Source organism: Rhinopithecus roxellana, chromosome 20 (genome assembly GCF_007565055.1).
Source record: "Rhinopithecus roxellana isolate Shanxi Qingling chromosome 20, ASM756505v1, whole genome shotgun sequence".
NCBI lineage: Eukaryota > Metazoa > Chordata > Mammalia > Primates > Cercopithecidae > Rhinopithecus > Rhinopithecus roxellana.
In genome coordinates, this window is record NC_044568.1 from 16,204,566 (window position 1) to 16,220,251 (window position 15,686).

Below are 15,686 nucleotides of genomic sequence, written 5' to 3' on the forward strand. Positions count from 1 at the left end.
GCTGCCACCATACTCAACCTGTGAAGTATATGAATGTGTTTCTCTTTGGATACATCCTTGTGAGCAGGGACTATGTCCACTTCATGTCTGTTTCACTACCACTAACACCCACCCCTACATACTGAGCATGGATGGATGGATGGATCAATGGAGGGATGGATGGAGTTGGTCAATACATGAGGTACAGTTGAATTGGATGGATACATGAATAGATGGGTGAAAACTAGCAGATAGGTGATAACTGGATTGTTGGTTTTGGAGGAATGGGTGATGGAGTGAAGATGTAAGGTGACTGGATGATCCATGAATGGTGGATGGATTGAAAATGGACAAATACAAAGTTATGAATAGGTGGACATTAGATCAATAAAAAGATATGAGTTAATTGGATGGATTAGTGAACAGATAGATGGATAAGAAGATCATAATAGATGGATTAACAAATGGGTGGACGGATGACTATCCTACGAGGAAAACTGAGTCAGAGTCTCAGAAAATCTAGAAAACTGGACCACCACCAGGTCTAATACAGACAGTTTCTAAGTCAACCAAGATAAATTGTGACATCTTTCTGAAAATCTTTGAGCTTAATATCTCCATCCCCCAAAGAATGATGGTGTCCCCTGGGAATATATGACATTTAATTCCTTAACGATATGTGTGAAAACAAGAATGGCAAAATAATAAATTTTGGTCAGGATTGAGGATTGTTACACAATTTTTTATCATGTTGTTTTTGGACTTTTTTTTACATTTGTGGCATTTTACACTAAAAAAGGACAAATCAGATTCCCCATTCAGATACTGAGGCTCCTGAAAGGTGAGACACTGTCCCAGGTAACTGTCCCAGGGCAAGAGTACGGCTGAAATGAAGAAGTCTGGGACGAAGTTTACAGGGTTTGGGCTATGGGAACAGGCACACCTACCATTTTCAATGTTGTCTCCACGAGCTCCTCTTCTGTCTTCTGTCGCAGGCAGTGAACCATGACAGCTGAGGTGGTGGTTTGACACCCAGCAACGATAGCAATTTGCTGCAAAGATCACAGGCAACAGCAGAGTTCAAGAGCTATTTCCCTTCCCTCCACCAAAGTGGAAAGTGGCGTACTATTCCAAGCCCAAGTTGTACAAGTGGCAGGGGGCAGCAGAAGATACTGTAGACCCGTGGGTGTGGGTTCCAGATCCCACAGAGCATTGCCTCTGTTACTTATCTCAATTGTAACATGGGTCAATTATGTAATCTCTCATCTCTGCTACCTTATCTCCATTGCAATGGACATAATGATCTCAAGCTGAATGTGTCAAGAAAGGCGAGGTGGAGCTGGGGTAGAGAGCATGGAATCCTGAACTTCCTTGTCTGCTTTCAAATCCTGGCTGCTCCACTTACCAGCCATTAGGCCACAGGCAGTCCAGCTGATTTCTTTGGGCCTTGGTTTCTCCACCCATGGATGGGAATAAAGACTGCACCTACCTCATGAGTTAATACATGTGGGAGAGTGCCATGTCTCCCACACAATAAACACGTGCGGAGTTGCAGGAGGCCTAGGTAAGACGACTCACACAGAGGCACTTCAGAAGGTAGCGAATGTGCTTTAAAGGTGAGTTCTAAAGAAAAACAGGATGTCTTCCCTTGTAAGACATAGACGGGGTTTCTCAGCTGAGTGAGGCGTCTGTGGCACAGCCAGGAGTTTCCAGCTGCACATTTGTGTACTAGAGTCGCAAGCAGTAATCAAGCACGACTCTTTAGGGCACAGGTCGGCAATGTGCCCATCAAGGCCAAATAGTAAATATTTGAGGCTTTGTGGGCCACATGGTCTGTGCTGCAACTTTAGCACTGCTGTTGACATGAAACACAGCCATAGACATGAGGTAAATGAATGGGTGTCACTGTGTTCAAAGAAAACTTCCTTTATGGACACTGAAACCTGAATTTCATGTAATTTTATGGTTCATGAAATATTATTCTTCTTTTGATTCCTTTCAATCATCAAAAAATTTTTAAAAACCAATCTTAATTCAAGGGCCATGCAGGCATAGATCCAGATTTGACCATGAGCGATGGTCTGTTCACCTTTGTCCTAAGTCAAGCCACAGAGCAACACCAATTAGTACACCAAGAACTCTTTCAATCTTTAATAATATGTAAAAAATGTAAAAATTTAAAAAGCCCTCCTGAGGGAGAGGCTCCCTCATGCCTGCCCTGGGGATTGGGGTCAGTCTGCCCAGCACACTCTGGTTTCCTTCTTTTCTAAGAGTCCAGGGACATCGAAACAAAGACAGGACAGTGAGCCTCTCTCCTAAGTGACCTGAAATTGGGGCGGAGAGTTGCTAATGTAAAAACGCTCATTTTTCACAACAGAAAAGACAGCCTGACTACTTTCTGGAACAAAAGGAGAGTCCTTAAGCTTAGGGGCAGATAAGGTGCTCATGCACACTGGAAGCAAAGTGCAGCCAGAAAGAAGGGCACAGAGGGAGAGCAGGCAGGCTCCATGGTGGGGAGCCAGGGCGAGTGTACATGCCCCAAGAGCCTGGTGCAGGATCTGGAACAGAATCAATGCCCAGAGTATTTCTCGAGTAAATAAACAGGGACCAGGAGAAGTAGAGGGCGAGAGAGAGAGAGAGACAGACAGAGAGAAAAAAGAGAGTCTACGATTCCCATCATTTTGTAATTTCAGTTTCCTATATTTTCACAAAGCCCAGCCTCATCCCAGACCTCTATTTCCTTGAAAAATTAATTCTCCCTTTATAAAGAAGTGTTTGAGACAAGGTCTTGCTTTGCTGCCCAGGCTGGAGAGCCATGGTGGAAACACATCTCACTGCAGCCTAGACCTCCTGGGCTCGGCTGATCCTCCCTCTTTAGCCTCCTGTGTAGATGGGCCCAGAGGCTTGCACCACCATGCCCAGCTCAATATTTTGATATTTTGTAGAGACAGGGTCTCACTTTGTTGCCCTGGCTGGTCTTGAACTCCTGGGCTCAAGCAATCCTTCTGCCTCGGCCTCCCAAATTGCAGGGATGACAGGCATGAGCCACCACACCAGGCTAATGCTCCTTCTTGACTTAAGTTGGATCAATGGGCGACTGTTGCTTATAACCAGTGAATTCTAAAAAAATTCTCAAAAATTCTAAAAATTCTTGACATCCCCATTTTCTCTCCTATGTACCAGCCCTTTAAATTTTGACGCTATCCTCAAACAAGCTTTCAAATCTACTGAAATCCTCCATGCCACTGGCTCCAGTGGACGCTCCTTAGCCTAGGTCTGGATTCCTATTTGTCACCTCTTCCTTTGGCTTCCAACCATTCTCCAGACAATGACAAAATCCTTGCCAGGGTCCTGTGCAGTGTGATCCCTGCCAACATCCCAGCTCTCAGTACTCGCCACGCTCCCCCTGCTCTCCCTGCTCTGACCCCGTCAGCCCTGTCTCTGTCTCTCCCTCACGATTGACATGTGGCCTCCTGCCACAAGACACACGCATGTGCTGCTCCCACTCCCTGGACATTCTTTGCTCCTGACTCCCTGGTCACTTTTCCAGCAAGCCTTCTCTGGTAACCTCTTCCTACCCCAGGACTCAAAGCTCTCTTTAGATTCTGCTGTGGCAGCAAGTACCTCACCTTCACTGCTTTTGTCATAGGTGACGCTTTGTAATTATGCGATTCTGTAACGACTCATCTGTTCCCTACATTATAGCAGAAGCTTGGGGAGGTGTTAGGTGTTTGGCTAGAATGCAGAGCCACATACGGCCATATAGTGTCCGCATTTCCTCCACATGGACATCTGACTTTGAGCCAAACAGTGACCTCTGCCCACTTCTTGTTCTTGCCTTCATTTATTCACCTAGTTTTGTTGTGTGAACAAATGAAACAATGAGTGAATTCTCCAAGAACCAACCCTGGTTATCAGGCGCTCAGTGTGGAACCGCTCCAGGCCGACAGCCCACAAGTGAGTCCACAGAACTCAGACCCTGAGAGATATAAGACATCATCTCAGCCCACTGCCCCCTGCCTACTGCCCAACATGGCACCAGGCCCTGGCACATAGGAGGAGTGTGGTCACAGACAGGGCACTGTACTGGCTGCTAGGGCCAGGAGCTGGAGTCCCAGCTCTGCTTTGATCACCTGCTGCCCTTGGCAAACCCCTTCCAAGCCCTGTGTCAGTTTACCCGGTTGTGAAACTGGGACGTTGATCAAGGTGTCTCCTCGCCCTTCCTGCTCAGCCATTGATGCCTCAGTGATTCTAGGAGAACATTAGCTAGAACCCACCACAAGAGAGACCCCTGAGGCTTCAGGAGCACAGAGCCAAGGGGGTGGGGGCGTCCAACGGGAGACCTACCTCAGCCAAGGGCTTGACATTGTCTTTCTTCACCAGAACAGCAGTGAGGGCCACGCCACTCTCAGAAATGGCCCGGTGGAAGAGGTTCTTTGCCAATGGAGACAAAACCTGAGAGCAGAGTGGAGGGGAGGAGAGTTCATGCTCAGGAGTGGGGTCAGTGACTCGCTCGCTCTTCCAAGCTACATCTATCCCACCTCTGCCCTGACCCATTCCCCTGAGACCCTGGGGCTCAGTGGACACAATGGCTCCTCACCTGGCCCTGCCTGCTTGCCAGGCTCTCCGCCCACCTGGCCACCCAAGGGAACCTCAGCGGGATTGGGATAGAGCACAGGGCAGGGACATAATGGGAGGTGTGTGACAGCCGAGCCTAACCAACAAATTTATTGGAAAGGCAACTTAGCATCTCCTAGCCACAACTTCCGAATCCGCATCTCCATTACTCAGAGTTTATCCTAAAAAGTGATCCTGGCGGCACACGAAGATTTCTAAGAATGCCTCTGCTGTTTATAATGATACACACTGGAAATACCTCACAGTTCCAATATTATACAATTGGGCTAATAAATGGTTTTTCATTTTTATCATGGAATACGGTACAACTGTAAAAGATACTATTAAGGGACAGCACTTAATATTTAGTAAAATAGTTGCATTGTATTATAATATTCAGGAAAGTACTTTTGTAAATAAAAAAGACAAAGATAGATAATAGATGATAGGTAGGTTCATTGATAGGTAGATGGATGGATAGATGAATAGACAGATAAATAAAAAGTCAAGGAAACACGACTAGAAAAATCCATGTCAAACAGAGCACAGTGACTATCCCTGGGTTATGGGATTGTAGATCGTTTTTTGTCTTTCTTGGGCTTATCTGTATTTTTCCTTTTTCTTTACTTTAAAAAGTATAAAAATTTTTCCTCTGTGTATTCAAGTACAAAGCCAACACAGCATTGAAGACTCCAGCAGTGGGCTGACCCTCTGCCCACATCGAGGCAGGCGGAAGGCTTCCTACGGCTCCCGGTACTTCTCATCTGGTTTTTCACCCCAGCTCCCCCAGTTTCTCCTGCACCCAATCCCCCACTCCAGCAGGACCCCTCACACCCACAGGTTGCGTCTATGACCCACAACCCCTGCCCCATCCCTCCCTATCCCCAGCTCCATCCCTCCTTCCTCTGTCCGCCTCCCCTAGCCCACCCGGCCCCACAGTCGCAGAGACTGTTGCCTACTTCTTGGGCATGGACCAGCCATCAGACCACCCCAGAGGAATCCCCAGCCTGCTCAGTGTCCATGTCCCCTCCACACCTAGTTCTGTTTTAACTAAACAATGACCTCTGTCCACCTCTTGTCTTTGCCTGCCCTCACTCATAATTTAAGCCTATCCCTACTTCCCAAGAGAAGGGAAGTGAGTTCTTATGTGAAAATGAGTGGGAAGGAGAGAGAGAAAGAGAGAGCTGAACCAAGCTAGAAGAGGAGAATGCCACCATTGTAGGCTGCAACTAGAGATTCATATGGCCCCAGGACACTAAGCTGAGCTCTGAGCTTCCTGGGGGTCAAGGAGAGCTTGGTCTTTAGCTTTCCACCCTCTGATGCTAGGCAGTGAGAAGGGTCAGTTCCAAATTCAGGTATTGTAATCAGAGGTATCCATAGCTGGATTGACAGGTATCCAAGAGGTCTCATCAGCATCACATCAAGCAGGGGGTTGGGCCTGGTGCCAGGAGCACTCACAAGAACAGAGACACTTTCTCCTCCTGCTGACTCTCCAAAGATGGTCACAGAGCCTGGGTTCCCTCCGAATCTGGCAATGTTGTCCTGGACCCAGTGCAGGGCAGCCAGCTGGTCCAGGTGACCCCAGTTCCCTCGGCTGTGTTCATCCCCTGTGCTGTGAGGAAGAGAACAGATTGAGGGTGGGGAGCAGAGATGTCATGGCAGGACCTTCAGGACTAGAGATGGGGCTGGGGGCTCTCAGGCAGTCTTTAAGAATAAGACTGGGCTTCAGCATCTCTGAGACCCTGCCTTTATTCCTACAGTATCGTGGTGATGTATGGTTCTACATTCACCCTACTGGCAACTATTTACTGAGCATCTATTTTATGTCTGACAGTATCCTATGAGCTAGAGCACATCCGAGAGCAAAACAGGCAAAACCTGTGATGACACAGAGCTCCCACTACAGATCACAAGCAGATAAACAGCTGTATAGAGAGAATATAATGATGTCAGGTAGTCAAAGTGCATTAAGGTAAATACAATGAAGGAAGGAAAAAAACAGGGATGGGACAGCGGGTGCCATTTCAGATTGCAATCAGGGTAGGCCTTTTAGAGGCAGTGGCATTTGAGGTTTTGGAGGCAAAGACCTTCAGAAAACAAGCACAAAGAGCACATGAGCCTTGTAAATCTCCGAAGAAAGGAATTCCAGGCAGAAGAAAAAACAAGTGCAAAGGCCCTGGGGCCCAGTAAAAGAAAGTGTGAGTCAGGAGGTGCAGCTAGAGAGAGCCCTAGGGCCCTGGTAAGAACTTCGGCTGTCATCGTAAGGAACATGGGAACCCCTGCAGGGTTTTGTGCAGAGGCATTGCATGATTCAATACACATGTTAAGTGATCACTCTCAGTACTGTGCGACTCAGCCTCAGGATAAAAGTGGCAGGGATTTGAAAGTAAGCGTTAGGATCATAATCAAGGTGAGAGACAGAGAGCTTTGACCGGGTAAGGAGCCAGAGACAGGGTGCGAAGTAGTGGATTCTGAGTGGATTCTGAAGATGGAGCCAAGAGGGTTGTGAGAAAAGAGAGAGTCCAGGCTGCCCTGAGGCCTTCTCCTGAGCCCCTGGGAGGATGGGACAGCAGCAGCTGAGTGGAGGCGCGGTGGGAGGAGCAGGGGGTTTCTGTTGGGGAGGGGCAGTGGGAGTCAAGGATTCAGCTTGTCCTTGGGAAGAGTGGGGTGCCCTTTAGACAGCCAGGGGTGGGGAGAAGGCAGTGAGTGATGCCTGCGGGATTCAAAGGTGAAGTGGGCTGGAAACAGGGGCTCTGGGCTGCTCCCCGGGATCACTGGGAATTAGTAGGGAGGGAGAGGGAGACAAGAGAGGCCTGTGGACAGGGAGGAGGAGGGACCAGGAAAGGGACTGGGAAGGAAGCATGTCGCAGAGGCTGAGCGGCCATTGGCTGCTGCTGGGAGGACCTGTGAGGTTGGGTGGAGAGCAGAGGCAGGTCATTGGTGACTGCGATGAGACCAGCCAAGTGGCATGTTCAGGAAGAAACTTGACTGACATGGATGGAGGAGACACACGGAGGAGAGGAAGTGGAGAGAGATCATGAAGCAGCTTTATTATAATGGGGAGCAGAGACACAGGCTGTGGCTGAAAGGGATGAAGATGATACAGCCAAGACTGACCTGGGATTCCTTGGTCATGGGTAGACCAGAACCCATCCTCCATCTCCCTAGGCAAATATTCTCATCAGTGAGTGGAATCCCTCCCACAGCCCTCCCAACACTCGCTTAGGGTTGGGGTGCTGGTTTGGACACACTTAGAAAAGGTTCATAGTAGTTTGTACCTTGAAGGAGATCTGACTCCCGTCCCCATGGAGACCTGATGGGGAAGACTTCATCCTTGCTTCCCGCACTTGCCAGATTTCAAGCGGAGCATGGGGTGAGAGGACGCCAACACTCCTCCAGGAAGGGGTCAGATGCTCCCACGCCCCATCTTTTGCAGCCCCCATTCCTTCACCCACAACATGCTCTGAGCTCCCTCTGTGACTCTGCCCCTTCCCTGCTTTCCATGAGAAGTCAGATGTGTCAACCTTCAAGAGCTGGGCTGCCTGCTAAGTGTCATGACAGAGAAATGCAATGTGCTGGAGAAACATAGGTGAAGAGGAGATGAGTCTTTCAGTGGAGGTAACAGGGGGCTGGGTCTTGCAGGATGAAGAGGAGTTCTTCAGGTAGAGTTAGCATTCCAGGCAGAGGAACAGCACATGGAAAAGCTCAGAGGCAAGTGGATGAGTGTGGCTGGGGAGTGAGAGGGTAGGTAGTGTACTATTATGAAGGGGTTTGGATGTCTTACTATGGAACCTAGCTAAGGTCCCCTGAGGGCGGACATGACCAGAGCTGGGTCCTAGCAGCCTCACATTGGGGGTCAAAGTGCAGTGAGGAGAGTCTAACTTCCTACCTGAAGAATCCCCAGATGCCCAGGCGGTACTGAATGGTCACCACCACCACGTTTTCATGGGCAGCGAGGACCTGCCCATCATAGGTTGATGCCGCACCCACCATCAGCCCCCCTCCGTGGATCCACACCATCACCTGGGCAGGGAGGAAGCAACATACCAGTTACAGGACACAGAGCCAGAGAGCACTCAGAAGGCGTCTTGTTTGGTGACCTACCTGTGGGTCACAACTGAAGGAGGATGTTACCCAAAGTTCACCAGCGCCCAGCAAGGTTGCAAAAGGTAGTCTCTCTCCTCCATAATTCTCCCAACCGGGGCCCAAGCCACCACCCCACTGTACACACTTCAGCTGCCGCTTCCTTTATACCCAGCCTCCAGTGCCTCCTCCTCCCAAGGCTCTTCATGCTGACAACATCATCATGGGTATAGCAAAGGCTAAGGATGTTGTGTTCTCCCTCTCACTCCCATCACCCTCAAGCCTGGACTGTTCATGCAGCTCAGCATACCCTTGAAGAGCCCTTGTATCTCAGTTTCATCTCAGTTAACTCTCTCATGGTGAAGTAAACTTCTCTGTGCATGAATGATTGTCTCGGGAAGCACACATGCCTGTGATGGTGTCGCTTCCTTAAATGTCTCCTCTATGCCTCTGCATCCCCAAATCCTATCCATCCCTCAGGAGCCCAGACTAAAACCCACCCACTTCGGGATGCCTCCAATCAATGGACTAACACTGTCTGAGAACTTACTATGTGCCAGGGACTCTGCTAATACCCGAGGATGAGAGTGGATACAATTCCTCATGCATGGTTCTTGCATTTTAAAATTCCACATAGTGGGGAAGAAGTGAGAGGGGCTAAAGTAGTAATATTGTAATAATATTATTAATAAAATAAAAAAGAACTCACAACATAAACTATGTCCCAAGTGCTGTTCTAAGCACAGTAAATTAAACTATCCACTGGGTAGGTACTAATTCTGTCCCATTCTCCAGGTGGGAAAATGAAGGCACTTAACCTGCCCAAGGTCCTACAAATCAAAAATGGTAGCTGCAGGACTTTAACCACAGGCAGTCTGGCTCCAGAGTCCACATGTTGAGCTTCGCGGCATACTGCAGGTGCCGGCCCCAGTGCAGTGGGGCCACTGTTAGGGTAGGGGTACGAGCCTGCCTCTGCCTACTTAGCCAGGGACTGAGACCAAGCTTAGTGGTCACCCTTGACTGATCATATCTGATGATTTCCCATTTTGAGGAAAGAGAGGCTTAGAGAAGTTAAGAAACTTCCAAGTCTCTCAGCAGAGGCAGAATCAGGATTTAAACCTAGACTATGTAGTTCTAGAACCTGTGGCCATTCCTGGAGGTTCTCCTGCCTCCAGGTTCCCAGAACCCCTGTTTCTCCCACACATCTAATCCCTGCCTGCCTCCTGGGGAGGGACTCAGTGTGCATTCATCTTTGTGTGAAGGCTGAGCCCGCGGGCTGGCCTGCAATAACATGCTGAAGAGAGGATATGTCTCTACAGCCCAGATGGCAAGATATGTGAAGGCAGGGGCTGCATGGAGTGGGTTCATGTTCCTCCTTTTGCTGAAACCCCAGGTCTGACTGTGTATATGGGGCACTGAGTACACAATAGAAGAAAGAAAGAAAGAAGGAAGGAAGGAAAGAAAGAAAGAAAGAAAGAAAGAAAGAAAGAAAGAAAGAAAGAAAGAAAGAAAGAAAGAAAGAAAGAAAGAAAGAGAAAGAGTAAACCTTTTTCCCACTTCCTCTGTCTTACAAAGCACATGTAGAGACAACTTCTAGTCCCACATTTGCAAACCTGCTCCCCCACTCCTGGGCACCATGCCACGGTGCCCCTGGGAGACTGGCTGGACGCAACACCCCTTGTTTTTACACCCTGGAGTGGCCTCCTTTGCCAGAAGATCCTACCCACCCTGCAACCCGCAGCTGGCAGCCTGCCCCACCTCCTGCCCTTCATTTATTTGGGAAATGCTGACTCATTGGGTCATCAGCCTTTGCCAAGACAATTAGGGAGGGAAAATAGGTACAAAAAAATCCCAGATATTTGGCCAAAGGCAAAAGGAAATGCTTCTGGGTTTGTCCCACGTTTTTCCCTTAAAGCCCGTACCCGGACAGTGAAAGTGACCCCAGATGAATGTTGGTGTGCTGGAGAAAGGCCACATACAAGCTCAATGCCCTACTCTGTGTCAAGAGCACTGGTTTGAAGATCAGAAGACTTGAACCAAAACTACCCTACTGGGTGACCTCCCCTTCCCTCGGGGCCTCAGTTTCTCTATCTGAAAAGAAAGAGTTGGGGTGTTGGTTTTTCTCTAAGTTCCTTCCACCGCTAACATTATTAGAAATCATGTCTTACCCACTCTGGGTATCAGATTGTTCATCTAGTAACTAAAAGTAATCATTCTCATCCTTCTATTAGCATAAGGGAACTTGGAACAATTAAGATGTTCATTAAAGATGCACAGCAAACTCCCCCAGAGTCCCTGTGTCATGAGGGGAAACTGAGGTGTGGAAAGCCTGTGTTTCCTGTGGAGGCCCTGAGGTCCTGGCCTTGAGGTGCAACTCCCTCCTCAAGCTGCCTTCATCTGCTTCCCATCTACACTAGAAGATCCCGGGTACTAGAACTGACACGCCTTGACCAGGGGATCCCAGGGCTTACCGGCAGCCTGTTTTTCTTGGTCAAGTCAGCAGGAGTGTAAATATTGAGGTAAAGACAGTCTTCGGAAACCTTGAGAGGAATGTTCTCCTTTCGGTTTGTAAATAGCTCTGAGAGTACCTGCCCTGCCATGGCATCTTGGGAGCACCTGGGGAAGGGGAAGCAAGAACTCCTGAAGTTCAACCACATCTAAGCCAGGTGTCATCTAAGGCAGCACCTTGGACTGGGAGGTTTAAGCCTGAAAATGGACTTGATATTTACAGACTCACGATGTTGTAGTGGGTAGGAGGCTATCAGGGGCTTCAGGTGGGGGCGCTGGGACTCACTAAGGTCTCCTAAGACCAAGCAGAGTGAAAAGGGCTTCACACCTCTTCCCTTCCCGGAGCCTTTGGGACTCCCAGCATCAAGGAGGGGAGACAACAAATACACTGATCCTCCCTGGGAGGTGACATTTCCCTGATAGCTCAGGGGGGAAATCTTTGTGGGACAACATCAGGAGAACTGTGCTCTAATTTTGTCTCTCCCACGCATTTACAGGGTGACTTTGGGTGAATTCCTTTCACATTCTGGGTCCCAATCTGCCGGGTCTAAGTGAGGGGAGTGATTTCTACATGGGTCTTGGAGCCCTGACATGCCAAGATTCTATCATCTGCCTCTCCCAGGAAAGTGCTGTTGGTGGCCCTGATGAAAGATCTCAAGGATACAACATAGATGAACATTGGTAATAGTTATTGAGTCCTCCCAGTGTTCCAGGCACTGTTTTAAGTACCCTTTGTATATTAACTCATTTAAGCCTCAGATCAGTTCCATTACATAAGTTCTATTATCTCCATTTTACAAATGAGAAAACCGAAGCCGAGAGAGGTTAGAGAACCTGACCAATTTCACATAGCCAGGAAGATTCATGCCATGTGGTTCTTATACACAAGTATATTATAAGCCACAGTCCCAGATCTCAAAGTATCAGAAGGCAGGCGTCACCGCCCCCACTAGATACATGAGGAAACTGAGGCACTCAGGCTCTGGGATGACACGGTTGTCAAGTGACAGAATCAGAGCCAGCAAAGATGACTTCTTGATTTCCATCCTGGGAGATTTTCCTACAGAACACCAAGTACAAGCGGCGTTACAATAATAATAATAATCAAAAGACATTCCAATGTGAAGAAAGGGAAAAAGAATTCAACTTGACTGGTCTTCATATAAATGCAAACTAAAGAGGAAAATACTATTGCTGTTATTGTTATTATTATTTTGCCTATCCAATAGTCAAAACATTTTTAATAACCCCAAGCATTGCCAAGAATCTGCCAAATGGAGATTTTCATACATCAGTGGGAGGAGTGTAGTTGGAATATTTTGGGAGGGAAATCAAACAAGAGATATATACTCTTTCACTCAGAAATGTCATTTCTGAGAAATTATCCTAAACCATGAGTGTGCATAAAGGTTTCACATTCGTGATGTTATATTATTAAAAACATCATATGTAACTTAATAACACCAAATAAAAGCTTGGGGAAATTAATTATGGTTCAATACCCAATGTAATGCAGCTGTTAACATCAGGCTGTGCTATTTCATGGGATGGAATGATGCTCATGACATACATTTTAAAGGAAGAAAGTACAGCAACAGGCAAAAAACTAGAATACAAGCATAATATTAGATCATAATACTTTATCATCTAAAATACTGATAGTTGTTCTCTCTGGGTGGTGGGTTATTGTATGTGATTTTAATATTCTTACTTCTCCTTCTCTGAATTTCCTAAATTTTCCATAATAAGTATATATTACTTTTGCAGTCACAAAATAAAAACAGTAAATATTATTTTTTTAAAAAGGAAAGAAAAGAAGGCAGTCAGAGGTGGACTGCTGGAAAGCCTCCCAATACCTAGCTACTGAGATGAGTGGGGTCCGCTCTGATGCCTGTAGGGTCCTTGGTACCCTGGGGAGTGTCGGTGAGGCCAATTAGAACCTTTGGGCTTTTCTTCCCAGCTTGGCCAGGGTGAATGGCCACACCTGCCACCATTCTCCTCAGGAATACGGAACTGGGCACACCTGAGAGTTGAGCACTTGCCGAGCAGACACCTCAGTACACTTGCCACCCACACACCTCCTGGCCCACCCCTCTCCCCAACTATGTCAAAATTCAGAACACAGGAATTCATGGGATCCTTCCTTCTGATCTCCCTCACCTGCTTAACTGCTTCTTTGTTTCCAAGGCACTTATCCCGTTCTAACAGATCACATAATCCATGGAGTAATTTGCATGTTGTTCTTTTCTGTCTCCCTCTGCTAGAATGCATGCTCCATGAATCTAGGGATCTTTGCTTTGTTCAATAATGGATCCCAAGAACCCAGACACATGTCTGGCACACAGTAAGTGCTCAATAAACATGTGTTAAATAATGGACTCCAGAATGCTGTGAGACTTCTGGAATGTTCTTAAGGATCTACAATGATCTTAAGGATTCCAGAGCAAAGGATCAACCCATCAGGGGACTGCCTTGACTCCTTCCTGCATCACTTTGAGGTGAACATCCCCCACAGACACATGCCACAGCCACCCCTGGCTTACATAGGAGGGTAAGAGGTGGCATTCTTCACGAAGCTCCATGGCTCTGCAGGCTGCGGTGGAGTAAACCTCAGGGGTCCAAGAGGGGGCTTGGCAAAAGGGATTCCCAGGAAAACGGCCACAGGCTGTGCAAATCCTTCTAAGCTGACGAACTTCCCCAGCACTTTGCCATGCACGGTGTCCACCACAGGTGGTGAGGACGGGTGCCCTGCTGGACATGGAGAAGAAATCAAAATGCATCAGAAGCAAAAGGCTGGACCTGGATTCCAGGTGGGGTTTGCCGCTTTCTAAGTGAGTAATCTTAAATAAGTCACCTAAACCCTCTAGGTCTCAGTTTCTCTTGATGTACCATAGGGATGAGGATCAACGTCCTTCCTAACTCATCGAGCTGGTTTAAGGAGCAAATTAGAATTGGAGGCATAAAAACTTCTAGCCAAAAATAAACGCAAGAAGGAAACCTACTAGGAAAGAACAAGACATTTAGCTTCCCCCTTAGAAGCCTCTGGAAACATTTATCCATTACAATCTTGGCACTGAGCCGCATGCTGGATGAGAGGATGAACAAGGGGTGCCCCATATTCTCAGAAGCACTGACCCTTGTAGGGAAGGGTCACATATACACCTGAGCCTACAGCTAGGAAGGAAGTGGCTGTGTCCTGGGAGAGGTACCCATAAGGCAGTCTAGGAATTAGAAGAGGGAGCAAGGCCTTCTGATTGCGGGCATTATGGAGGAGGTGGGACTTGCGCTAGGGGAGGATTGAATCAGGGGAGATGAGAAGCAGGGGGTGGTACACAGCAGAGAGAAGGGAATGTGCTGAGGCTCAGAGCAGCAGAATACAGAGCCTGTCTGGGAGAGGGGGCTGGCCCACGTGCACCAGGTGGAGTCTGCGGGGAATGGAAAATATTCCTGGAATGACAGAGCGCATGTCAGGGAGGGACTAGAATGCCAGGCTAAGCACTTGAGTTTTCTTTAGTGGATAAATAAGCAGCAGGAACCATTCCAGATAAAGGATGTGGTCAGGTCGAGGAAGATTCTTCTGGTGGCCCTGGGCAGGTCTGCTCCGTTCTTGCAGCACAGACAGTGCTTCCTCACTGAGCTGAAATTCATTTCCCGCAGCCTCTGCATCAGTCCTGGTTCTACCTGTCGTGGGATTGTACTGGCCTGATCTGACCTGCAGCCTGTGGCCTTTCAGACACTTGATCTTGCTGCCTACCCCTCAGGTCCTATCTGGCTCCAGTGACCTCAGTTGATCTAAGCTTCCCTCCTAGGAAGTCATTTCCAGCCTCTTGTCCTCCCAGCTGCTCTGCTTTGGATACAGACAAGACGTCAACACCTCCCTCAAAGCGTGGGGCTAGAACAGAACAGAACAATTCGGATTTGGTCTTAAAGGGGAATATCCAATCACAATGGAAACCCCTTATGCAAAGCCCAGTTACACAACAGCCTCCATGCTCATCTTTTCAATAGCCAACCCTGTAATGTCAATATTTAGCTTCTTTTCTTTTGGTGTTGTTGCTAATTACAAATAATACTGAGATGAACATCCTTGGAAGAATGTTTAGCGACATAGCAATGGGTGGTGGCGTTACAGGTAGCCTGTTTTTTTGGTGATTTCCATGTTTTCTGCACTGTATGGGACTTCTGGTCTTCACCTGAAATCTTCCCACCCCATCTAAATTATTTTAAATTTTTAAATAAAAAAAGAAAAAATACGAAGAAATATGATGATGTCTAGAAGGTATTTTGAAAGACTTGGAGACCAGGCACAGTGGCTCACCTGTAATCGCAGCAGTTTGGGAGGCCAAGGCAGGCAGATCACTTGAGGTCAGGAGTTCAAGACCAGCCTGGCCAGCATAGTGAAAACCTCTCTCTACTGAAAATATAAAAATTAGCTGGGCATGCGTGTGCCTGTAATCCTGGCTCCTCAGGAGGCTGAAGCAGGAGAATCACTTGAACCC

General features: G+C 47.8%; 1 protein-coding gene across 4 annotated transcripts in view; it reads right to left on the reverse strand.

Moving 5' to 3' along the window:
• The window catches only part of LOC104665604 (liver carboxylesterase 1), a 35,592-nt gene that overhangs the window by 17,107 nt on the left and 2,799 nt on the right, over window positions 1-15,686 (reverse strand). For 2 of the 4 annotated variants that reach the window (XM_030924980.1, XM_030924978.1), the window contains exons 2-7: window positions 13,731-13,935; window positions 11,151-11,295; window positions 8,486-8,619; window positions 6,055-6,208; window positions 4,327-4,434; window positions 927-1,031 (exon numbers count right to left, since the gene is read on the reverse strand). In XM_030924980.1, the coding sequence (XP_030780840.1) occupies window positions 927-1,031; window positions 4,327-4,434; window positions 6,055-6,208; window positions 8,486-8,619; window positions 11,151-11,295; window positions 13,731-13,935 (851 nt within the window). Of the gene's footprint in view, window positions 1-926; window positions 1,032-4,326; window positions 4,435-6,054; window positions 6,209-8,485; window positions 8,620-11,150; window positions 11,296-13,730; window positions 13,939-15,686 lie in introns of all 4 variants that reach the window. The other 2 variants (XM_030924979.1, XM_030924977.1) reach the window with 1 other exon arrangement.